Raw genomic sequence first — 27,170 nt, forward strand, 5'->3', positions numbered from 1 at the left:
ACCAGGCTGGCCTCGAACTCACAGAGATCCGCCTGGCTCTGCCTCCCGAGTGCTGGGATTAAAGGCGTGCGCCACCACCGCCCGGCAGGATATTAAATTTTTTAAAAAGAGAGACAACACAAATTTGGGGCTGATCTGGGTTAAGTTAAAGAAGAGAATCAGGGTGAATATGATCAAAGTAACATTATATGAAATTCTTAATGAATTAATAAAAATATATTTAAAAACCCAAAACTACTCAAATCTGTGATTGATACACATGCTGTAAATATAACAAAAGCCACAGAACTGAACAATGTAAGTGGGTGAATTTTATGCTTATTGTTTATATCTTTATCAAGCTATTCAAACTATATTTTTGCTGGCACTCATTTTAAGAGAATTTAGAGTCCAGAATCAATTATTAAGATGAGGTGACAGAACCACTGGTAGCCTTAGACATAAAGAATGATCAACCAATAGTTATGAGGTAGCCCAGACCCAGAGAGGCAAACTTTGCATATTTTCTCTCATTTATAGGTGTTAGCTTAGAATCTTCAGATATGTGTGTTTGGTTTGCAAATAGTCATAGAAGTCAGGAAGTTAGTAAGGAGCTGTAACAGCTTGCTGTCAAGGGAAGGGATAGAGAATAAAGTGGTACAATAGGTTAAGGGGGAATAACAGAACAGGAAGGGTTAAATTAGGGTGAGTGTGGGAGAGCATGGTGGGGGAGGGAACTGAGGGAGGGATAACAGCCACAAAAGACCTTTTGAAAAGTCCTATGGAAGTCTACTACTGTGGAAGCTTTTACATATATATGTAAAATATATATAAATCCTCATCAGAGACCCACAACTGAACTAGATGCTAAACACGTTTCTATTTGCAGTAGATAGTGATTAACACAGCTACCCACAGCTAAACAAGACACTGAGAATAGGAGAATGCAGAATGCTCAGCCCTAAATAAGATATTTATATATAAAAATCCCTCCGTTAAGGCTCAGGAACTATTCTTGGAGAGGGCGAGGGTTGGATCAGGGAGGGGTTGGAGGACAGACGGAGAATATCAAAACACATTGTACCAACTTCCAAGAATAAAAAATTTAGCAACCACAGGGAGGTTCAGGAATAAGAGAAGTTTAGCATATTTGTTTTCTAGTTAACTACTTACTCATTAGATGCCTACTGTAATCTGAGGTAAGAAATCATTCGAATACCAGTTTATCGCACTGTGGCATGTTCACTCAATGAAATGAAATTGAAAGAAGAGCCATTTGCTATGATCTGTAATCATTTTGAATACTTTTCTATGTTTAAACAACACATCCTAGAGTAGTCAGAAGGTTTAAATTGCAGAAAATAATGTTTTGCTTTTGATGTTTTACCAAGCATAAAAAGCAATGGACTTTTCAACTTAAGAAGATGGTGAGGGTGATATTGTTTTAATTAGTAAGTTGTTGCCTGGAATGAGATGATCTCATGCTGAACCCCAATTAGTCGATATTAGTAGTCGAGAATGATGAAACTCACCTCCAAATACCATTGACTCCATAAAAATGTCAAAAATCCTGCAGAAAGAGAACATATGGTGCAACCACTGTGGTGGGAAAATGTTACTTAACAGATGAATGAAGGAGAAAGGCCACTGTGCAGAGCAGAGACACAGAATCTCTCCTTATACTTGAAAATAAGCCTGGATAGATGAGGAGCTCAAGGGAAAGAGAATACCTGTCCACCAATGCCTAATGTTTTAAGATATTTCATTATTGCTAGCTAATGCTACACGATCTGCTTTCCCCTCATGGAATCTGTCTAGCCAACACACTCGTAAATGCAGTAAGCTGTTTGGAATTGGAGTATCTATAATTAATGTTGTTTGAATAATTCTGTGGCAAAATCAACATGTAAACCTTGCACATCCTGAGTTAGGATATGGAATGTACCCAGTAGAGTAGAGAACAGGACCTCTCATTTAGGGAGAAGTCTGGTTAATCAAACCTGTATGTAGCTGAAGCCTCAAGCATGGCTCACCTCTCACTTCTGTCCCAGCACAGCTACACTGTGGGCTCTTGTCTTTCATTCACAGCCAATGTCTTCAGGCAACAAATCTTTACTCTCGCTGTCTTCCTTCTCCTCTGCAGCTAAGCCTCTGCCACTTGACAGAGAGAACCCTTAAAAAAAGCACTGACTGTTTTCTCTCTGCCAAATAAAGGGAAGATGCTTTAGTCCTGCTTGGGCTGACTGGTGCTTTTGAACCTGCTGGCCTTTCAACTCCTCTAGAAAACACCTTCTCCCCTCGCTCTCCTCTCCCATGCTGCCTCTTTATTCTTCCTTAGTGTTATGGTGGTGCCTCTTCTCCACGGGCTTTTGAAAGGATGCTCCTTGACTGGGAACATGGCTCAGTGACAGAGTGATGGCCTAGTATGCACAAGGCCCTGGGTTCCATCCCCAGTGCTACAATAAAACACAATAATAAAACCTTAAAGGTCCTTTCTGTGTCCTCTGCTAATTCTCCATCCACAGGTTCCCAGCCTCATGCTTCCCAACTTTTTGTTATGGCATGGAAAATATAGATCAGCATGGTATTTTAAGGCATGGCAGGGGAAGATGATTGGCCTGATCATACCTAGTATGTGTGTGTGCTTGGGGGCGGGGGGACTGCATTAATTAACTACAGTGAATTCTTTTGAATCATCCTGGGTTAATCAACCCATGACTTCTAGCAAAATTCAATACACTAGCAAAAAATTTTGACCATAAGACTTTGTTTGCCCTTCTATGACCTCAGTAAATTCTCCATTGCTCCTCACCTGTGTATTCACTACTTGCTGGATCCTTCAGTAGGATGTCACCGCAAATCTACCATCTGGCAGTGAGCTCACACATCCACCCAGTGAATAGCTAACTCTTTCCCAGTTCATTAAAGGAGAACCCTCCATCTACCCAACTGGCCAAGACAGAGGCTTAAAGATGACCCATTCTTCCCACTCAACCTTCAGAGTTGAATGATTATGAGGTCCTTATATTTTCCTGCTTTCTAAAACGCCTTGACTCTACATCATTCAACAACTCTGCTGTTTCTTTCCCCCTTGCATCTTGCCAAATGTCAACAAACTATCTTCCCAGAGAAGCAACGGTCCACCATCCTGTGATCAGGAGCTTTTGGGACCCATCCTCAAATTGTCCGCTTTCCTTTTCAGCCTCATCTGAATTTTTGTATTCATATAACATGCTTCATCCTTACTGGGTGTCTTTTTCTTTGCACCATATGCATGGAGACTGCCTTCATAGACATACTCTTTCCTCTGCTTTACTGGGGACATCCCTTACTCCTGAAGTCTTGCCTTCACTGAGAAGCCACAACCAAATCCATGCTCCTGCTGAGTAATGATTCTGTGTCGTCTGTCATCCCATGGGTCTGGAGACTGATGCTCTGATGATCCATACCTTCCATCTCCCAGCTGCTCCCCTTTACCTCTGTGGCCCTCCACCTAGAGCTAACTGATTCCATGGGCCTTTGATACTTTGCAGGTCATCTGTGAATAATTTGAAAGACATGCATCTAAAGCCTTGTGAACTAGGAGAATGTAAACAAAATGTATTTGTGCTGTTTTCTCTGATTAAAAATTTGTATCAGCTCATGAAACATTTTTGCCATGTCCCTGCACACATGGTTTCATTCCTACTCATTCTTTGAGAAGCAGTCCAACTGTCTTCCTTTCTAAAGGGTTGTGTTACTAGACATGCCTTCATTTTCTGTGCCCAATGAGGCTTTATGTGAGCTTTGACTATGTCTCCATCTGTTTATAATCCCACCCAACCACAGCCAGCCTCCTAAGAACAAGGGGACGTATCTATCTAGATATAGAGATGCTAAATGATGTACTGTAAAATATATTTATTAATGCCTGGAGCTCTGGTCCCATTATTACCTCTTTTGGGTAATTTTTAAACAGTTTCAGAGTCACCACAATAGAAGGGCACAGTAAGGTAGCTTTCCAACGAAAGGGCAAGAAGACCTGGAGTTTTCCCCTGACTCATACCCTGCCTCCCACATTTAGTGACATTTCAGATTGCATAACCACCCCCAAGCAATTAGAACCATAAGTGACTAAACACCATGACTCTGTCACATCTTTGACCTGCCTACTGAGTTAAATACTTTACCCTATAAGTTGAGTTGCCTGGGGGAGCTCTGGACCTGCCTAGTCACAGCCTGAGCTGTGGTGAAGGACAAATTGTTTCAGCCAAGGCTCGACCTAGGGGGCTAAAGAGGTTTTTCTCAGAGCCTGTAAGCAGATCTGCTTAGAAGGGAGGGCTAAGGCGAAAACAGCGACTCATGGAGAGATCTTGCTGCTGAGCCAGCTGGCTCTGCTCACCCGAATCTGTCTGCAGCTCTTCTCTCAGCAGGTGCACAGTATCTGCAGCTTATGAGTATCCTGGGCCCACTGGGCTGCTGCCCCTTCTAATCACACCAGCAACCATTTCCAGAGTGCTGTGTATCTCAGACCATCCCAAGATCGTTAAGCAGATTGCCTGCTTTGAGCCTTGTAACAAATACTGGCATGATTACTCCCCCAATGGAAAGTAAGCCACAGAGGGCTTCATCAGCTAACCATAGGTCCCGTGTTAGTGTAGGCTGCAGGCAGCCTTGAATCCATAGCTCGTGGTCTAGATGAGACCCCCCACCCTAACCAAGACTGGGACTCTTTCATTTTTCAAAACATAAAGAGAAAATAAAAATAAATCCCTCCATCATCCTAACACATTACCTTAATTCAATAAAAGCTATCTTGATCACAGTGGACACTTTCCAAGGTCTGTTCTCCCATGGAACTTTGATGGTGGTAACTGTTCTTCCCTGGATCTCTTCCCTGAAAACGGCTTCCCGGTATTCTAGCTTATAGCAAGCAACAAAGAGAGAGACAGCACTATAGGCCTAACCACAACAAAACTGACCCAAATCTAGCGATTCCAGTTCCCAAATGACATCAGCTGCCAGGCCTCCTTTTGCTGTCTCCCTGGTGTTGGAAAGCAAACCCAAAGCCCCATGCATGCAAGGCAAACCCTCAGTCAACCTTTCTGTGGCACAGGATCTCATTGTCTGTATCAAAGAACAATACCAAACCGGCTGTGGGATAGCATTTAGAGCCAAGGTGGCTGAAGTTTTCTGTTTCGTTTATTAATTCAGCTAGATTAGGTTTAAGTAATACAAGCAGGTTCTGATGACACCTGTTAGTCTTGTCTTGCTATTTTTCATGAATTTTTCATCCTTACACCATTTTCTTCATGCACAATCTCTCATTCTCAATCCATTGATGTTCTTTTCCCCATATACCTGAATGCCTGGGAATGATCAGATTTCCTTCCTTCCTCCCTCCCTCCCTCCCTCTCTCTCTCCTTTTCTTTCTTTCTTTTCTTTTCTTTCTTTCTTTCTTTCTTTCTTTCTTTCTTTCTTTCTTTCTTTCTTTCTTTCTTTCTTTCTTTCTTTCTTTCTTTCTTTCTTTCTTTCTTTCTTTCTTTCTCTCTTCCTGAGACAGGTTTTCTCTGCATAGCTCTGACTATCCTAGAACTCACTCTGTAGACCAAGCTGGCCTTGAACTCAGAGATCCACCTGCCTCTACCTCCCAAGTGCTGTGATTAAAGGTGTGCACCACCACCACATACCTATACGAGGAAAATTTTAACACAGGCAAGAAAATCAAACACTGCTGTCTGTGACAGCACACAGAGCCCATGCACATAACTAACAATCCCAAGTCTGATGGTCAGCATTCACACATGTAATTCTTTATGTTTTTCACTAAATCATGCTTTGGGAATAAGAAAAGGACACAAAGGAGGTTCTAATCTGTGCAAATACAGCGCTTAACTGAGGTCTCTGTTTCATCTGCAGCTGCATTTACTACAAGTTAGCAGCTATTCACAAACCAAGAAAATAAGTCAAACATTTTGCTGCATTGCTTAAAAACTCATAAACCCTTTAGAAATTGAAACATAATTTACAGAGAATCCTTTATGGAAGCCTACTGTGATGACTTTTCAGAAATTCTAATGCAACTGCATGGAGGAAAGACGAGCTGGATGAATTCAAAGAGCTCTTGACTTCTCATTTAAGATGGAACTTTCCAGCTTGCAAGGCTGGTACGGAAACATGGTAAATGACTGAACAAGTACTCAATTGAAAGCATATTCCAAACAGAGTTAATGTATTACCATGGCATTGGCCAGTGAATGTGGCAATGTTTCATAACACACTGGAATGTTGATCACCTTAAGCTTACTACTGAACAGAATGCAAAAGCAATCCACATCTCTCTTGGTAACTATCCAAAATACAGTGTGCGATTATAAAATAGTTTCTACAAAAACAGCTCCAAACTGCCCATGGCACACACATAATATCCGTTTTAAAGGTGGAAAACATATTTTCATTGGATTTGCTTACAAATCGTCATCCTAGCCACACTGACTTTCCATTTAAAATAATAGAAAAACGATAATAAAATTACCTGTCAGCATGCTTTTAGTTCATTCAAAGTAAATAAGTCTTGGAAGGGCAAGTTGCCAAATTAAATTAGCCCACCAAAACTGGATCCTTCAATATTTTTAGCAACACAAGAAAACAAGCGATAACATCTAGACCACATGCAGGGGTAGTTAAACAGTACCTACAGTGTGTCTATCGAATGTCACTGTCAACTCTACAAACTGTAGGGTGCTGAACTAAGAAATGTTTAACATCCAGCCTCTAACTTACAGACTGTGTGCTGATTAACATACTATGCTCTGTTCAAGACCAAGTTCAAGTCACCACTATGTTGACATTGATCATGGTGTTGGGATAAGATGTGCATGGGCAGTTTGTGGGAACTTACCTGAGACTGACCCATCACAGTGCTGGAAACTGAGGTGCATTAAAGTGTGGAATCTATGAAATCCCCTGTCATTGTCTTTTTTCTTCTGTAGGGACCAGAAAGCTCAAAAAGTTCCAAATTTCTCACTTACAAGATGTGTTGATTGAATTAATCTATATGATTTCTTTCAGTTCAATTCTTTCAATATTTAAATGATTTTCTTACTCAATATGAGGGGAGCCTGCATCTGACAGCAGAATCAACCAAAACTTCCTCTTGGTTTGTGGTTATCCCAAGTATGTTGAAGACCAAGGACAGTCTCAAACATAGAGCGTGATTCAGATTTCAGTGTGGCTTATTTTTATAAACTTAAGTATGTCTTTCAAAAACATATCAAATGATATTATATTAATAATATGGTATGAATGAAAAAAGAAAATTCTGAGACAAGTAGAAGCATACTATGGTCATTTCATAATATCTGTTTCACATTTCATAATATCAAAATGAACTGAATCAAAGATATTCTTATCTCTAAAGAACAGAAGATGTTATGTCTCATGTGCTTTGCAGAACATTACATTGCGGAGCTGGGCATGGTGGCACATGCCTTTAATCCCAGCACTCAGGAGGCAGAGGCAGGTGGATCTCTGAGTTTAAGGTCAGCCTGGTCTACAGAGAGAGTTCCAGGACAGCCAGAGCTACATAAAGAAAACATGTCTCAAAAAAAAAATCACACACACACACACACACACACACACACACACACACACACACACTGCACTACAGTCAGGTCTGGTGGAACAGCACCGTTTCCCAGCTACTTAAAAGACTAAGGCAAGTGGATCATATGTTCAAGGCCATAGCCTGAATTCAAGGCAGCTTGAGCAACTTAGACCCAGACCCCATTTCAAAATACAAATTAAAAAGAGGATTAGGGATGTATCTCATGGTAGAGCACTTGCCTAGAATGCAGGGTTGGGGAGGGGGCAGGAACTGTGATCCTCCTTACTGTCTAGGGAATCACTGGGGCAGAGACAAATTAATGATACCATTGTAAAGGGATATGACAATTGTCAAATCAAAGGACTAATTAATATTATCTTTACCACAACTTTTAGGAGTGAAATAAAAATGATGTAGAGACTATCAGCTCTGTGAACCCTTCCTGAAGAAAGAGAGGAATGGAAGAGTTGCATACATCATCCCATAGAGTCCTGACTGGCTTGTGAGTAGTTTGAAGATAACAGGTTTGTCTCCTTGCTCTACAGCTTCCACATAAGATACTGTTGGAGGAGGAGTTAGGATGGGATCTATGGAGATCCTCGTAGATGTTACTAGATGATGAAGAGAAATCCAACAGTCTGCTGGAAGGATGGAGTTCTTACCACTTGGTTGTGGTTCTCATCCATTCCTTCACTTGACAAATACTTCTGAGTATTGATTACAGCAAAAGCCTCTCACCAGCCACAAGCATTTAAGGCAGAACAAGACAGATATGGCCCCTTCTCTCAGAAAACAAATGCCTCTTTTCTTGGATGTTGAATCTACTTATGGATTCCATTGTTGTTGGAGGTGTGAAACACTATTAAATAGATAATATGACTATTAAATGAAATGTCAGAATAAAGATAAGTCAACTTTCATTTTCCTAAAAATTGTCCACATTTTTATATAGACTCTTGATAGACATCAAGGTTTTATGTCACTAAGATAAATCATGTCTATTTCCTCCTAGATTCACAGGAAAGGTGCTTACTGAGCACCTATTGTGCTGATTCCTTGATTTATATCTCCCTTTTAGGCAATTTTAATAATTCATATATATATACATACATGATAGATTACATATAATACAATGTATATATTATATGTAATATTAAATATAATATATTATACACAATTGTATATAATATATAACATATTATATAACTTAACATATAATGTATATAATATATTACATACATAGTAGGCAAGCAAGCTGAAATTCAAAAAGATAACAGTCTTGACCCCAAATTTCCCAGTAGTGTCAGAATTCAAACACGTATCTGTGATGTAAATCCACTGTTACCTTTCTGTACTGTGACACTTTCCTTGGTCATCAGGTGATCAGACCATTGTTCACCACTGCCTGACTACAGCAGCTCCTGAATGAGCCAAGAGTTCCTAGACCCTCTTGTATGTAGACATGAGGTCTGGTCTGGTATTCACTACCCTGCTGTATGCATCTGCTCCCAGCCACACCACCTCTAGACTTTCACCACAGCAAAGAATCTTATTCTAGAATGAGACAAGACCAGGGTCGGGATAAGGGAAGTTACCACAACCTAAGCCCTGTACAGTGCTCTGCTACTGGAGAGAAAATGAACAGCCTCAACACCCGATGTGCAGAAACTAGACTGAGGGAGAAGATGAACATTTTTATGGACTAGTATGACTCATACAATTGTTTTCCTGTAACTCATCAAAGAGCAGGCCTGGGAGAAATGAGACCAGTTAGAATTTAGGAAAGACACTACAGTGCACTGAAGTTTCACTGTGACTACTGGACTGTATTTGATCTTTGCAGAGACGGAGGACAGTGCTTTAAAAACCAGGAAGAACATTGTAGCAGCCTTGATACAGCTTGGTGTCACAGAATGCATTTGCTCAGTGGCCACAAATGCACACATTGTCAACCAGTATTCTAGTATCCATTCATGCTTTCATTTCCCCGAGTTCCGGGTGAGGAAAACTTTCCCTTGAACACTAATATCTGTTCCGTGCTTTGTCTCCTTCTATGCCTTATTATAACCTATGTGGTTTCTTTTCAGAACCAGTATCCTCATTTTGACACTATGTGGAGGATGACGCTTAGCAATAAAGTAATAATACATTCAGATTGGAATCCTGGTGTCATGTGAAATGGAATTACATCTCTCACAATCGGACCTCTCCCCTCAGCATTCTGTTTAGTAATATTAATGAACAATGAGCTTAATGGCTATTCTTGCTTTCCTTTAGCAGGTCCACACCAAAGATCTTAACCAAGTACAGTGATGGCTGGATTTAAATTAAACCATCAACCAATATTTTTGAATGAATCATGGACAAGTGTGTACAAATAAGTCAGTGTAATATCGACATTATATTCCTATTCCTGTCCAGTTTGTTTATGGCTATGTTAGGGTGTGCCGCCTATTATAAATGAAGCAAGGAGCAAGGGAAAACTAAAATTGTACCTGATAAAATGGTTATGTCAGACATGTCAGCTCTGGCTAACTTCAGTCAGCATTCTGTTCTGTCTCAGTATTTCCACTTCACTGCTTTAGTGAGTGGGCTCAGAGCGGCTCCAGGACACAGGCCCTGGTGCCTATAACTCTGCTCGGTTGTTCTTATAATTAGGCTATGAAAGGGCTCTGCAGATGGAATGCTTCTTTATGAGGAGGCTTTAGAACAGAATTTGTTCAGACAGATCACATTATGTGAGTTACAACCCAGAGGCCAGCGGAGGGAGTTAAAAGATGGCTTGAGCACCCTTTGACCTGACCTGGTATTATTTTTATAGATGTTCCAGTTGGTCTTAGATTTAATGCACACTCCATTTCTTTAGCTGCTATTCTATCAACCAAGTAGGACGTGTGGATTCAGATTTTGATGAACAAGAAAAATATGAGAAAATCTCCCATTTCTAAAAACTGAAATGTCCTCAAGGTATCTGAAAAACATACCCATATGAGTTTTAGTTACAAATACAGGAGTCAAATTTGCAGCACAAAGAATCTTCAGACCATCAAGAGGGCCAAGCAAGCATCCTTTACAGCTACTGCTGGCAAGCCTGTTTGCGCAGCGGGTTTTGTGGTGAGAACTGAGTGGAATGTGGAGTACAGGGGCCACCTTTGGCTAAACTTCACAAACCGCATTAATGATTTATTATTGCATATGGACAGTAAGCTCCTTTCATGAGAGGGCAAGGGAAAACTACCTTGGCATTTTAGCACTTGAAAAAAGAGGCAATCACTGAGCATTCTTGCACAATTTGAAGAACACACTGAGTACCTAGTGTCCTTAAAATATTGACTAAATGTCTTCCATATCAAATATAGTAAAATACATGTATGAAATCATGGGGCATGATTAGCTGTATGCAATAGGGAAGAAGTGATAAACTGAATTTTGGTGCGGTCTGTATTATTTAGCATAGCTTTGGCCCTAGACAATTTGTTGAAAATGTTTACTTGTTCTATGAATGAGATCCGTACTTTGGGAGAAAGAACCTTGGAAATGTACAGCCCCAAATAAATGACTAAGACCCCAGTCACTCACACTTTTCTTTCTGCCTGTTCTACTTCAATTGAACAGCTTTAACAAGGAGAAATTGTTTCTACCACTGCTGTTTTGCACACGGAGCAACTCAGTTCTAAGCACAGCTGCTGACAGAAGTCCCTTTTCTACTGGAGAAGTGGCTGAGCTGGATCCAGCCAGCTTTGTGATCCGTCTATAACAAGGCTCCTGCTGCAAGGCAGTGCAAGCGAGGTCTGGAGTAAACGCAGGGCAGCTGGTTCCACAGCTGTGCAAACTGTAATTCCATGGTGTGAGTGGGAGGAAATGAGCAGCCCTAGACTTCCGTGCATCCACAGGGGACATTTAAGTCTTTCTCTCTCAGAAATAAAGGTTTTGCTTTGAAACTTCCGCTTATGTCTTTGTAAGGCTAAAGCAAATATTAGGGCATTTAGCTGGGGGAAGAGAGAGGGTGAGGGGAAAAGGAGAGGACAGGAGGTCATGGAAGGAGTGCCAGCAGGTTATTTGGTTGTCTGGTACCCAGCAAGGTCAAAGCCCCTTGTGGCATTCCCCGTGGTTCTAGGGTGGGATACAAGTGCTTTCAGGTTCCTTCTTGAGCATCCCCCTCACATGGGGATGTCAGGACAGCAATGAGAAGTCAGAAGAATTCTGAAGTCCGAAAGCACTTGTAAAACTCAAGCACTGTGTCTTGTAGTGAGAAGGAGATTCTATGGAGACCACGCTCTACACAGGAAGAACTGACAGCAGATGTGTGAACATGACCTCAGTTGATACAATGGTAAATGTGTTCAGCCCTTGGGACTGCTAGAGGTGGAATTTAGGTTTTGGCCCTGGCAAAGGCAACACCTTAGGGGGGTTAGTTTATGTTTCAGTTTTTGTTCCTATGTCTTACTTTGCCAGAGGTAGAAAATGAAAGCTGTCCCAGTCTCTCAGACCACATGTGCTTCTGTCCATCATGTGGCAATTTACTATGGGAGAGCACTCTCAATCTTGGTTCTCAAAGGGACAAAGACAATTAGGCAGACTGTTATATAGGTTAAGAATGTGATGCAGATCATATGCAGGGGTTTGGGCTTTGGGAAACAGCAATTCTGTAAATCATCACAGAACTTCGTGTCCACCAAAGAAGAGAAGACACCCCCCTTAACTACCCAAAGGTAAGATGTTATGCTTTTTAGAAAATCTCTCTCTTCTCTCTCTCTCTCTCTCTCTCTCTCTCTCTCTCTCTCTCTCTCCCCAATCTCTCTCTCCTGTCTCTGCTTTCCATATGGCTGGAGAAGTCCTGGGATTACAGATGTGTGGTGGGGGTCATGTGGTGGGGGTGATGGTTGTGGTGGTACTGGTGCTGATGGTGGTGGAAGTAATGGCTGGGAGGCAGGTGTACCTTAGAAAGATGGACGGAAGACGCAGCAGAAGAGAGAAGCAGGAGAGTGTTCTTTCTCCACTTGGGATAACAAACATTCACGGTGTGCCCAGCATTACTCTGGGTTTCACATTCATTAAATTATTGGGTCTTCAAAACAAACCTCCATCAATTCTATTTTACAGAGAACCCAGAGGACTGAAGGAAGGGAGAATGAGATGCCTCACAAAAGATGGCACAGCTGGTGGCCGAGTGGGAAGCAGAACCCAGGAAGTCTCCAAATTCTGTCCTTCATCAATAAAGAAGGCCCCCCTCACCGTCCTTATTTTCACTCTTGTCGGGGCTCATAAACTATATCTTATGTATTGATGGTATAATGACAAATACGTTTTATGGGCTTGCTTGTTCATTGCTGTTTTCAACTTAAAAGAAATTACATTGTCTCTGTGGGCTTCTAAAATTATCTCCTCCCCTGCCCCCCGCCTGTACCTGTGGTACTCGAGGGCTACACCAGTCCTGACTTCATAGTCCTTTTTTCTATTCCCTTGATTCAGTCTGGGTAAGAGAAGAAAATTTACCTCAGTCTCAACCATTCGGAAGAATCAAGTGCTATTTCTTTGCAAATATTCCAAATTCAGAAAAATCCCATAGAAAGCCAACAATTAAGTAATATTTATCAAATTGTGAGTTGTAGAGTCATTTGAATGGATTGTAACCAGTTGTTTTATAATTAAAATATATTAGAATGGTACAGAGCAGGAGGAATAGGCTAGAACCATACAGAAAGCATCCGAGTATACTTAACAGTTATAAGTATATGTGTGAGTCCAGGAGGGTGAGATGAAGTGCATTTCTAACAATGAGTCTCAGCTACAGTTCTGTCTTGTAATGCTGATATGATAGGAGCATATTTAGGATATGCTCCTATCTCCATTTAGGATATGCTCCTATCTCCATTTCTTTATGTCCTTCAGCTATATTCAGCTTTAAATGTGATCTCTGAGCTGGGCGGTGGTGGTACACGCCTTTAATCCCAGCACTCGGGAGGCAGAGACAGGCGGATCACTGTGAGTTTGAGGCCAGCCTGGGCTACAGAGTGAATTTCAGGAAAGGTGCAAAGTGACCCAGAGAAATCCTGTCTTGAAAAACCAAAAAAAAAAAAAAAAAAAAAAAAAAAATGACCTCTGGAAAGAGTTGGTGATGTTAGTTTACCCTTTGGGATTAATCATGACCTTTCAGAACATAGAGTTTGATGCTGTATCTCATGATCTAAATTCCAGTTCTTCTTGGCTGTAGTGCGTTCACTACATTATAACTTCTCTATGACCTAGTTTACATGCACACACAGGAATAATGCCAGTCTCCTAGAGTCATTGTGAGACATGAATGGGCAATGCCTATAAAGTATTCAATACAGCACAGTTAGTAAATGCTGTCTGTCTAGTACATGTTCTGTGTATGGTTGTAACTATTGACTTCTATGTATAACCTCATTTGAATTAGACACTTGTGTAGTTGCTTGTTTGATATCTCCACTTAGATGTTTAGCAAACATCTCACACTTGGCAACTCTTTCTATGAGGGGTGGGGAGTGGTTAGATGATCTTGGAGCTAGGTGGTTATAAGCCTAGATCCACTAAGTCTTTCTTGAAGGACTAAGGTGGAGAGTGATGAGGTCACTCAGTGTCCTCTGGCCTCTTCACATGCACCTGTACATATGCATGCATGTGTGTAAAACACACACACACACATGTCTTCTTATGTGTCACATAGTATATGGGGGAGTGGGTTAGATGGTCTAAAATTAATCAGAAGGAAGCTAGAATTTTGTACTTGACATCTCTTTAAGATATTTTATACATACATCAATTATCTTCCATCACATAACACCTTCATTCACTTCAGTGCATAATTATATAGAACTTCAGTTTTAGTGTCACTTACATACCGAATATTCTATATCATATAATATACAGGTAAGTGGAGAGAGCATAAGGAAGGTACCTGCCTCTTCAATTCAGTGAGTAAATGATTTCATAAGGCAAGAAGATAAACTCTCTCAAGCTAAAGGTTAGTGATGTTCATTACTGCTACTGGCAGTGCAAACCCTCTCCCTGTTACACAATATCCTTTCAACAATTTGAACTTCTTAGGAAAAATAAGTAACCCTCTGCCCCCACTGTCCAAAATAAGACCTGGTGTCTGAATGCCCTACAGTGATACATTGTCTTCAATTTCTTTAGCATTGACATTATCTTCAGCAAGCATCCATCTATCAATACTTGTAACTTTGAAATGTTGAACAGTAGCTTAAAACCCAGGAAGGGCTATATGGGTTAAATAAAAGACATGGCTCAGAAAATTTCTATTCTCTCTCAGTCTAGACACAACTGAAGTTGGTATTTCCACATAGTTGTGAAAGATCTATGCTTTATTACTCTTATCTAATTGTTGTGAGGGTGTAGGTGAAGAAGTAGATCTTACACTCAACTTTGGACTTGTTTCCAAAATGATGTTCTTAAGTTCTGTCAGGGACAGGGTATAGTTGAAAGAACGCTTAAAGTATTTGATCAGTTTTCAAAATATCCAGTCCTCTTTATTCAGCAATTATATGGGTTAGTGGAAGGAGTTTGTATCTAAAATGAATTCATGATCATCAAGAAAAATGAATACATGTGTGTAAGTATCTTCTTTGAGCATTGCAAAATGTGTAAAATATTAAAGATGGACTTATACACAATGAGTGGGTTTGGGGGGGCAACTATTTGACAAAAGTACTCTAATAGGGTGAGAGTTTATTCAGAAGTAACAAAGAATAACTTTGTGTCTGGTGGGAAGAAGGAAACAACAGAGCACTGCTTGCCGGACTAGTTGTTTATAAACTGCTGTTAAGAGGCAAATCTTGCTAGACCCAGATTATACAATTTATTGAGAGTGTGCAGGCTCCCCTGTTCAGCAGCCCTGAAAATGACACTAATAGCTTAATTACAGCTTTCTGCTTAAGGAGATAAACAAGGCTGTTTGCTTTGTCTCTTCCTTTAAATCAGGGGTTACAATTACTTTTAAACACAGTAGAAAGGCACATCTGTGAGTGCATCTACTTTGTTAAGAAAGCAACCAGAAACCAGCTGGAAAATAAAGAAAGCCCCAGGAGTGAGCAGGCAGTCTAACATGAGAGAGAGAGGGGAAAAAAGTCCCATTTGAGCATGGAGCAGTAGACATTAGACACAGTAAACAGGCAGCAGTGTGTGTGTGGGTGGGGGCCAGGAATAGAAATGCTTTTGGGGAATATATTTTCCCGGGATTCCCTCAGAGACATCACAGGAGCACTCCCCTCACTGCTGTCCTTCAGGCAGCCATGTCTCTGAGCCCCATCTTTCACTTCAGCACTAGGAAGCCAGGACAGCTCCTCAGCCCGCCTTACAGAGCTGTGGCTGCCTGAGGCCTTCAGCATTTTCTCTACCTGGTGTTGATCTTGTTCTCTGTACCTTTAGGGAGACACAGTGGGGACTGGGTCCATGTCTGGCCTGTTTATTTCTAGATGAGATGAAGACATATTATGTCTGAACCAGTCTTTTAGTTGGACTCCAGAGCAATTTAACCAGAATAAAAGATTAAGTCATTGGTTTGAATCTGGGGTTCAGTGTAATTGGTAGCTGGAACTTGAGACCCTTCTTTAGTGCTTTATTCTATTACTTTGTTATAGCACTACCAGGAAGGCAAACCATCTTTACGAACTGTACTTTAGTTCACTTTCTTTTCTACTAAGTTGAAGACACCAAAAATTCCTAATATCTTTAGTCTGGGAGAACAATGTTCATCCTCCTAAAAGAAGCACTTTCCAGTTCTTTGGAAGACCTCTCAGAAACATGTGCTGGACCTGGAAGTCACAAGCAGGGATTCCCAGAGGAGCACTATCAACTACCACAGCATACCACAATGACCAGACTTCCACACTGAAGGTCTCTCCCCTCCAATTACAAAGCAAGGGCAACCATTTAGGTAGTGGCCACATACACATCGTTTGAAGAGTCAAATCACTAAGAAAAAAAACATACTTTGTTACTCTGGCCCAGTCAGTTCTCACTGTTTTAGCCATTAAAAAGTTGCTGACCCAGTGAATCTTTTTCTCCAAGCAGCAGTCTTGTGTCTAAACTCTTCTCCACAGGACATCACATACTTATTCTTTGTTCCAGCACACACGTGTGCACAAAATGCACTCGCTCGCACACACACAGACACACCAATTCAGTTCTTAAATGTTTTTTTAAGAAGTGCTGTCTGATTTTTAAAACTTCGTTTAAAATTGAGCCTTAAGGGGAAAGCTCTCAGTCTTTTTGCCTAGAGAAGGCAGCATGGAGAGGAAGAAATACAGGTAGGGAGGGCTGGGGGTTAGGAGCCATTCAGAAGAAGTGGTCTGTGAAGTTAGTGGTGAAAACTTCTTAGGAGAGAGCAACTCCGCCGTGAGTTTGGAGCAGAAGCGGCAAGGGACAGACTGGTGTCTCTTGTTAGGTGACCAGGGGTGCCTGAGGCACACCCCTGAAGCATAGTAACTCTGAATCTCTGGGTCCCTTCATTTACTCTTTCCCCTTCCCCCTCCCTCCCTTCTCTCCTTTTTTTTTTTCCTCTTTCCCTCCTTCCCCATCCTACTCTCCCTTTTCACTTAATTCTGTCTGGGCCACTTGGAACTCATGGAGTCCACCCAACTGCTTGCTGCATACCAGGCTTTCCTGCTTTCCTCTTTACCACCAACTTGGCTTTCCAGCCGCTGTTCCCCAGTCAGCCCCGCCCCCTCCCCCGCATCAGTGAGGGGGTACCCTCCAGAGAAAATCACCCGCGTCTGAATGTCACCAACAAGTTCCACCCTGTAGTAACCCTGCCGGCGGCGACAGCCTCATCCAGGAAGCCCGGCCATCTCCTCCGCCCACAGCCGCGCGGCATTCCCTCCCCGCCAGTGATTCTTGGGGTCATTGTTACCACTGACACTTTCTTTTCTTCCTGGAAGGGGAAAGCCCGCGTGGGTGTCACTGGTTGGGTGTAAGGCTCTACGCGCTCCCCTCCCCCACCTCTGCAATACACACACACACACACACACACACACACACACACACACACACACACACATATACATACGCCTTCCCCACGCGGGCGACACAAAGGGAGAGAGTGGAAGAGCAGGGCGCCCGCAGGGCAGGAGGGCGCAGGGAGGGGGCACCAGGGAGGGGCGGGGGCTGATCCGGCCCAGGAGGAAGGGAGGGAAGGAAGCAGGTGCTAGACACCCAGGCGAAGGCGAGGGGCGTCCTTACCTGCCCCCAGGTTAAAGGAGATCCTGGCCTCTGCGAGATATGGCGTGTCGCTCTTGGAGCGGACTCTTCTGATGGGCCGCCGGTCTATGTCATCCTCCGAAGAAGCCGCCATTAATGTGGGAGGCAGGAGCAGGGTCGCCCGGCGAGCTGAGAGGAGAAGGAGATGGAGAGAGGGGGAGGGAGAGAGGCGGAAAGGGGGAGGAGAGGAAAGGAGGAGGCTCACACACATAGAAAGGGGGAGGGGAGGGGGAGGGGAGAGGAGGGGAAAGGGGCAGGGAGGGTGGGGGAGAGAGGGAAAAAGGTGAAAAAGAAGAAGAGAAAGAATGAGAGAAAGAGAGCAGAGAAAAGGGTGAAGGGAGAGAAAGAAAATCCGTTAAGGATTGGTGGACTGGAGCAAGATCAGGTTAGCCCTGGTCTGTGCCCAGGGCTCCCCCTAACTCCTCTCCCAGCGGCGGGCCAAAGGGTCAGTGCTCTTGGCCAACACCCCGCCTCCTGCCGCAGCCCTGTCTCAGCCACTGGCACAGATAGGCTAATGCGAATAGGAAGACTCTAAAGCCAAGATGCCCAGTCAGCACTGTGCCCTCTCCCGCCAAATACACTTTCTCTCCTTTCAAGCGCAGGCGGCTACAGTCTCTACAACCCAGGGGACTCTCTAGCCTGAAGCTGCTGGAGGACCACAGAGGCCAGCTGTTCTGCTCCCTGATGCCACTCCTGGAGCCTGTCACTCTTGCCCCATTTGCCTTGGGGTAGGGCACCTACCTTTTCCAGGATAACCTCTCTGTTCTGTCCCTCCCAACTAGAAGCCCAAATAAAGTTTGAAACAGGCAATGGCTTCTTTGGAAGCTCTCTTATCTTGCCTCTTACAGCTTAGGGTGGGACACGGTGGGAGAGTGTGCTCAGGTTTGGTAGGCTGGGCTTTATAATTGATATTTTCAATGCACACCAGGCTTATTCACAGAACCCATGGGCCTCTTCCACATTCACTAAGGTGTAGGATGCGCTTCCCTCTACATAAATACCTACTACGTGAATCTTCAGCTTTTGCTTTCGGTCACATCTAATACAAATAACGATGTTTGCACTGGACTTCTCTTTGACAGCTCTGCACCATTGTCGCTGAAGGAGAGGCAGCGGTCAAAGCAGCTTGGATTCCTTTGAACATTTGTACTGCCTGACTGTAACACTCCACAAAACACAGCACACGAGCCAGAAGGTTTTCTGGGGGTGTGATCAGAACCTGTTTGATGCCACCACTGAAACTATTGATGGGCTAAACTCCTTTGTGTGTGTCTTTCTGAGTCTTATCACACAGGATCTTTTTTCTGCCCTGATGTCACTATTCTTCAGTCTAATAAGTGCCCCACGCCAGCAGGTGGATACCCTGACCTCCTTGGTACAAAGGAGAGCTCAGTATGGCTTCCTGCCCTTTGGTCTCCCAGCTCAGGCTCTACAAGGCTCTCTCCTCTGTACTGCAGCTGCCAATTCCCTCTCATTTTATACTCACCCCTCTCTGGGCTCCCCAGTCTCTCTCCACTGGACCCTTGCTTTCACATAGTCATTGTCACCCTTGGCTTCGCTGCTTCTCTAACCTCAAACACAGTCTCTGTGATTTTGCTCGACCTTCCTATGGAACTCCAGCACCCTAGGATTCCCATTTTCTTACTTCCTGTTCTCTTCTTTCATTCCATTTCCTGCTTCCTAACTTCATCTCTCTACCAACGTCATTTTAAAAGGCCACCAATGTCTTCCTAACAGTTAGATCCATCTTTTTCTTGGTCTCTTTGAAATATTTCATAATCTGTTTGTCTTGATATTGTCTCTTCCTTTCCTCTTCCAGTACTGAACTACTTCCCTAACTACTTAATCTCTAAATTGTCAACTAGTTCTTGTGGTGATAGATTGTGTACCCTAATAAAAATCTGCCTGAAGATCAGAGAACAGAACATGCCACTAGATTAAACATAGAGGCCAGACAGAGGTGGCACACACTTTTAATCCTAGCACTCGGGAGGCAGAGATCCATCTGGATCTCTGTGAGTTCAAAGCTAGCCTGGATTACATGAGATTGATTCAGTCTAGGAGAGAAACAGAGCCAGGCAGTGGTGGCACACACCTTTAATCCCAGCACTTGAGATCTCATGTCTTTGTTACCAATATTTGGGGAAGCACACACTCAGTTAATCCCAGCACTAGGAAGGAAGTGATATGGCTGGGCAGAGAAAGGTATATAAGGTGTGAGGAGATAGGAACTAAAGCCCTTTTTGCTGGAGCCCTTTTGACTGATGACTCAGAGACATTTAGTCAGAGGATTCGTGGAGTTGGTGCTGTGAGACATGGTAGTGACTTGTTCCTTTGTCTCTCTGATCTTTCAACATTTAACCCAATATCTGGTTCCAGGTTTTTTTTTTTTTTATTAAAAAGACCATTTAGGATTCGTGTTACAAGTTCTACACACATTAGTCTGAGATTGCATATCCTATCACTCACTGCCTGCTCCCCTAACCCCCAAGCCTAACTTCAACCTTTCATTGTACCTTTCTCTCCCACTATTTCCTTAGAATCCACTCAGATGGCCCATATCTGACGCGTTTTGGATAGACCTGCCCCTGTGGTAATGTGCTACACCGCAGATCTCTTTGAACTTTTCGTGTTCCCCTAAGAATGTATTTCTGCTGTGAGCCTACTGCCCTGGTTTGCTTCCTATCGCTGCACTAAACACTGACCAAAAGTAACTCGGAAGAGGACGAGGTTTATTTGGCTTACAGGCTATAGTCTGTCATTCCATCATCAAGGGAAACCAAGGCAGGAACCTGGAGGAAGGAACTGAAGCAGGGACCATGGAGGGACGTTGTTTACTGGCTTGCCTTCAAGCTCACATTCAGTTACTTTATATAACCCAGGACTGCATGACAAGGAGTGGTACCACCCGCAGTAGGCTAAGCCCTTCTCCATCAGTTAGCATTCAAGAAAATGCTCCCCCCAGGCCATCTAATGGAGGTAGTTCCTCAATTGAGGTTCCTTCTTCCTAGGTGCCTCTAGTTTGTGCCAAGTTGATAAAAATTAACTAGCAGCCCTAGCACATAGGAAATGTTCAGAAGATGCTTCTGAATAAAAGAAGAGCGAGAAGGAGGGAGAGAGGAAGAAGGAAAGATGAAAGGAATGAAAGAGCATTGAGTAACTAATGAGTGGCTAACTTGGGGACCAAGTCAATTGAGGTGATATTGTGTTCCCCAAAATATTATGCACCCTAATAAACTTATCTGGGGACAGAGAACAGAACAGCCACTAGATACAGAGGCCAGAAAATGATGGCACACATGCCTTTAATCCTAGCATTCCAGAGGCAGAGATCCGTCTGGATCTCTGTGGGTTCAAAGCCACACTGGAAACAGCCAGGCATGGTGACTCACGCCTTTAATCCCAGGAAGTGATAGCAGGAAGCAGAAAGGTATATAAGGCATGAGGAACAGGAACTAGAGTCTGGTTAAGCTTTTAGGCTTTTGAGCAACAGTTCAGCTGAGATCCATTTGGGTGAGGACACAGAAGCTTCCAGTCTGAAGAAACAGGATCACCTGAGGAATTGGCGAGGTGAGGAAGCTGTGGCTTGTTCTGCTTCTCTGATCTTTCAGTGTTCACCCCAATACCTGGCTCCAGGTTTGTTTTTATTAATAAGACCTTCTAATATCCGTGCTACATTGTCAATATCTCCCTGGATTCAGATACTATGCCTTCCACAGGAGGTGGTTCCAGGACTCATTGTGGGTACCAAAAGCCTAAAATATTCAAGATCCTTATATAAAATATTTGCATGTCTTTCTGTATGCTTTAACTCACCTGTAGATCAACCAGTTCCCTTTTAATAATTTATTCAATGTAGAATTGATGTAAATAGTTGCTATGTTATATTGCATGGGGAATAATGACAAGAACAAAGTCTTTTCATGTATGGTACAGATGTAATTCCCCCCTGTATTTTCCAATATTGCTTGAATTTGAGGATGAAGGATAGATATACATAACTGGCTGATATGCTAATTGTAGATGTTTGGTGTACCAGATCTATCTATCTGTCTATCTATCTATCTATCTATCTATCTATCTATCTATCTATCTATCTATTCATCTACTTATGTATTTGAAACAGAATCTTGTTATGTAGCTCAGGCTGGCCCTGGATTCACGCTGTTGCCCTCTCTGGCTTTGAACTCTCTATCCACTTGCCTCAGCTTTCTGGTTGCTGGAGTTACTGGTATACACCACTATGCCAGGCTCTAGGCACAGTTTAAATTCACTCATCTATTATATTTGACTGATTGTTATGTCCTGTGTATTCTCAGTGAAACACAGATTTTCAAAAAGACGACTGTATTGTAATGGGGAAAAGGTGAATGGATCCTTAGCACATAATCATGACATGCTGGTTTCGGTTCTTCAGAAGGAACAGAAAGTAAAGAAGCTCAAACACCTCTGCATGTTTTATAAACCATTTCCCTTTGAGTTAATGTAGGGCTTTTTGTTTAAAATGCCTGGGATTCCCTCTCATGTTATTCATGAGCCATGCGTGAAGAAGAATGATAAAGTTGTTTGGAGGACTAGCTAGTCAGAGATTTCCCAGTGTTTCTTTAACTCCACATATTTATTCTTGATATAGAAAAATAAATCTGTGAAAAGTTCCTATTTCTTACTCATTTAATACGTTAGATGTTGATTAAGGATTAAATGCTGTGAGTAGCTTTAGGTTTACCTTCATTTATAGAGATTCAAATTATTATTGTTGTTGTTGACAGAATCTGGCTCTATAGCCCAATTATGTGTATGGGCTGGCCTAGAACTTACAGTTGTTCTCCTGCATCTGCCTTATGTTCTGGGAGTGCAGGTATTGCTACCACACCTAGCTACATACATTTTTCATATAAGTTAACTATAGACTATTCTATTATTCAAGTACTTTTAGATAGATTCACTTTTTAAAGAAAATGGTAATGGAATACTATGCCTTGCTGCATACTGTTGAATTCAGTTATTATTCTATTTCATTTGTGATCATTATCTTCCATTTTTCTCCTTCCCTAATATGCTTTCTTCTTTGTCTTGCAAATGTTTTTAAAATTCTTTCCACATTCCCTTTTTTCTTGCATTTTTCTTTAGCTCTAACCATCCTCTTAGAGGTCAATCCCTTTTCTGCATTTCCCTCTCATCACACATGAAGAACTCATTGTGACATTGTTACAATATTTCCATATTCTTTATGTGTCTCATATGCATAAGTTCTTTTCATGAAATGTTTGGCTGGATGGCCTCAGAAGAACCTTGGGATGGGAATCAAGGGTGGTGGGTACCATCCGATGACTAGTGTTATCTTATTAACTAACACTGGCAATGGATGATCTCTGTCACATCACCTGTAAAGTGTGAGGCTCAGCTCACATGCAACATGAAAAGGCCCTGCCCAGTTTCAACACTCTATAGTTATTTGTAGCTACTGTGTTACTGTCTTGATTAGACTATATATATATATATATATATATATATATATATATATATATATATATATATGTCAACTTGATACAAGCCAAAGTCATTTGGGAGGAAGAAATTTCAATTGAGAAAATTCCTCCATTAGAATGACCCATAGGCAAATCTGTAGGAAATTTTCTTGATGCATGATTGATTTGGGGGGACCAAACCCAGTAAGGGCAGTGCCACTACCTGGGCAGGTGGTCCTGGGTCCTATAAGAACCAGGCTGAGCAAACAAGGTAGAGCAAGCCAGTAAGCAGCATTCCTCCATGGCCTCTTCTTCATTTCTGTCTTCAGATTCCTTCCTGAGTTCCCTCTGACTTCCCTCAATGGACTGTGATTTGGCATATGTAAGTCAAATAAATGCTTTCATGTCCCAAGCTGATTTTGATCATGGTCTTTATCACAGCAACAGACAGGAAGCTAGGAAAGTTATTCTGGTATTTTCCATAAAAATCCTTGACATTTTTTTGTCTCTCGGGCTTAAGAGACATTTTTCTTTGTTATATAATTACATTTAGGAAATAATAGGCTATCTGCTAGTCTCCATCTTGCTTCATAGTATTCACATGTATTTCACAGATAAATTCTTTAGAATTTATTCTCCATATTGTTTCCATCATGTGACAGTACCCATATTATTGTATGGGGATCTATGTAGACATGAGAGAACTTAATTCAGTTGTGACCTCAACAACTACCAAATAGAAATTTTAAATGGTAATTGCTTCTTTTTAAAATATGTCTGCTGGCCCAGGAAAGTACAATGTTTTCTTATCTTTTCTACAGCTAGCCAAACAGTTAAAGTTCCAGAGCCTTCATGCATATTATTTCCAGAGCTGGAGCCAGAAATACAAGTTATATACTAGGGTCTCAAAAGAAACATTTTATACACCCATAATTCCTACAGAAGAGAATAGAGATATGAAGACAAAGAAAATTAGGGTAATAGATTCTTACTGTGAAAATACTTGAGGTTAGTAAAATTTATCCTTTAAAAATATTGTTCAGCATGTACTTATAGAACACTGTTACATCAGAACCAGGTGAGCTTTGACCTTTGTTTCTTTATTTGTTTTGAAATATAGTTTTCCTGGGTGTTCCAGGCTGTTGTCACACTAGAATCTGCCTGCTTCAGCCTCCAAGTGCTGGCATTTTAGGTGTGTGCCACCATTACTAAATTGTGGATTTTGTATGTCCCTGAGAAGAACTACTGAATCAGAGTTTGAAGGATGAGGTGGGAGTAGCTAGATTTAAAAAATTGTTCCAACTATGTTGACTCTCATCATATGGATTTAGTATTACACTAGAGGTCCTAAATAAATAAATAAGGCAAGCAAAATAAGTGTAAGATGTAATTAATTTGAAAGCAAGAACAAATATTTTGCTAGTCATATTTGTTATAATTGTATATACACAGAATCCTTAAGAGTACATAGGCTATTAAAAATAAATAATTTTCACAATATCACTGGATATGTTTGTATTATTTTTAATTAAAATTTATGTATTTATGTATTTATGTATGTATGTATGTATGTATTTATTTATTTATTATGGGGTTGAACATGCCTGTGCCAAGGTGCACAAGGTACCACAATGATTACAGAGGTCAGAGGAAAACCTGTGTGAGTTGTTTCTCTTTTTCCACCATGTGTATTCCAGGGATTGAACACAAGTTGTCAGATTTGGTGGCAAGCCCCTTTATATACTGAGCCATCTCAATGTCCTGCAAGTAAAAATTTTTAAGTACCATACACAATGACATTGAAATACATGAATAACTATGAAAAATTTTTAATAAAAATGAATAATAATTCTACATAAAAACTATGAATCTTCATGAACATAAATTAAGAAGACCTAAATAAAATGGGTAATGGGATTAATATACTATGATAACTTTCAGGAATTTAAAGGAAAATCAGTGTTAAGACATCTTTTAAAACTGGCCCGTAGATTCAGTGTAATTCCAAACAAATCTAAGCATTTTTGAAGAAATTTGACAACTGATTCTAAAATGTACATGGGAGTGCAAAGGGAGAATAATCAGCATGATCTTAACAAATGAGCATGAATTTATAGGATTTATAGTATTAGACACGAAGATTCATGACAGCACAGAATATAAAAATAATGTAAAGTGACTAGATCAATAGAAGACCTAAAAACAGACATACGTTCGAACAGTCCTGTGACTTGGCTAAGAATATCTTTGTAATGTAGGAAGAAAGGGATGAACTTATGTAGTGCCAGAAGGTGACACAAACTGATGGGGAGAAAATACATCAATTATCTCATTCAGTGCTGGACCTGCATGCTGCAATACTGACCTGCCTGGCATGACATTCCCATTGGTGTAATAGTGACACAATGGTTATATAAGTAACCATCTGAGTTCTGACTGGCTATGAGGCTTGCTCCATAGGAGGGATTTTATTCCTGGTTAGTAGCCCATGACTGTAAAGAACACAGACCCAAGGGAAAAACCTATTCATGGGGGTTTGCTATGAGATCATGCTGTGAAACTGTCTTCTAAATATTTGTGTTTAAACTTGTAGATTTGTGTTGCCCTCAACTTTGGTTAAAAAAGTTTCTTTGTGCAGTGGTTAGTGTTTAATGTAGAGACTCATAAGTAGTCAAAATGCCATGTATCACTAATGGTGAATGCTCCATAGCAGATAGTCATTTATATTAATCGCCAGCCATTCAAGATGGGAACATTGTGGAAGTTGGGGCATAAAGAATGTATGAACTGGCAGATGGAGAGGAGAGACATGGGATGCTGAGTTCCGGACATTATATGTCTGTTGTATGGATTGACTCACAGCAGTTGTGGTTCCCAGCATAAGATTAAGCCAATAAAAAGTCCAGCATAGATTGTGAGAGCCTCTTAGTCATATCCCCTACTGGAGGGGCTATTGAGGACTGGTAGCTGCTTGGGGAGGAAGAGTTTCTCTTTTGCTGAGAATATGATTGCTGTTAGACTGCTCACACTTCAGTGTATGGTCTCTCACCTGTGCTCATATGGGCAGCACTAATTGAACTCTAGAGATTATCAATAACAACAAAAAAAGAAGGATATGAAGTTGTGAGGACAAACAGTATGGTGGGCAGTAGCTGAGAGCTGGAAGGAGGTAGTGGTGGGTGGATATGATCAAAGTACTTTGTATATATATGAAATTTTTAAAGAATAGATAAAATTAGTATTAGAATTTAAGTTCTGTTATATTTTCAGTATCATACACCATTAAAATAAGAGATTACTGCTATGAGCAAATATATGAGTGAATCTCACAGATTTAATGTTGAAAAAAAGAAGCCATTTTCTAAAAGAGCAAATACTGAATGTGCCCATTTATTTGAAGCTAAAGGATAAGGTCTGTGACGGAGGCTGATGTTCCATAGATACATCATTCTTAGGCCACTAAGAAGCATAGTTTACTTTGGGATGTAAAACAAACTTCCCATCTTATTCTGAGTGGTAATGATACTTTTCAGCAAAGCTTCTAAAAAAGCTTCATATTATACACATTTTGTATTTATTCATGAGAGGAAGATGTGACATTTATCACTAAAGAATAATATTATGAAATACTTCTAGCTAATTAAGATATGCAAGTTAATTTGAGCAATATTTTTTAAGATAAGTATTAAATGTTTGTGAAAACATACTATTAATAACAAATAAATGGATGCCAATTATTTATTAATGACTTAGACCATTTGGGGAATGTTCATATTACACTATGCTAACATCTTATGTTTTTTATTGTTTATTTGACCATTAACTTGGGGATATTATCTTAACTATCTCTAGTATCTACACTTTTAATATTTTTTACATGTATAAGTGTTTTGTCA

General features: G+C 41.2%; 1 protein-coding gene and 1 long non-coding RNA gene across 6 annotated transcripts in view; both read right to left on the bottom strand.

Moving 5' to 3' along the window:
• LOC128103837 (uncharacterized) overlaps positions 1-5,357 on the bottom strand; it is a 43,516-nt gene extending 38,159 nt beyond the window's left edge. The window contains exon 1 of the long non-coding RNA XR_008215784.1: positions 1,512-5,357. This is a non-coding gene — a long non-coding RNA (uncharacterized LOC128103837). The remainder of the gene's footprint in view (positions 1-1,511) is intronic.
• Phactr1 (phosphatase and actin regulator 1) overlaps positions 1-27,170 on the bottom strand; it is a 483,448-nt gene that overhangs the window by 437,704 nt on the left and 18,574 nt on the right. For all 5 annotated transcript variants that reach the window (XM_052728473.1, XM_052728475.1, XM_052728478.1 and 2 more), the window contains exon 3: positions 17,789-17,935. In XM_052728473.1, coding sequence (XP_052584433.1) covers positions 17,789-17,935 — 147 coding nt within the window. The remainder of the gene's footprint in view (positions 1-17,788; positions 17,936-27,170) is intronic.

Source organism: Peromyscus californicus, unplaced genomic scaffold, assembly GCF_007827085.1.
Source record: "Peromyscus californicus insignis strain IS unplaced genomic scaffold, ASM782708v3 Scaffold_8__1_contigs__length_139910024, whole genome shotgun sequence".
Classification (NCBI taxonomy): Eukaryota; Metazoa; Chordata; class Mammalia; order Rodentia; family Cricetidae; genus Peromyscus; species Peromyscus californicus.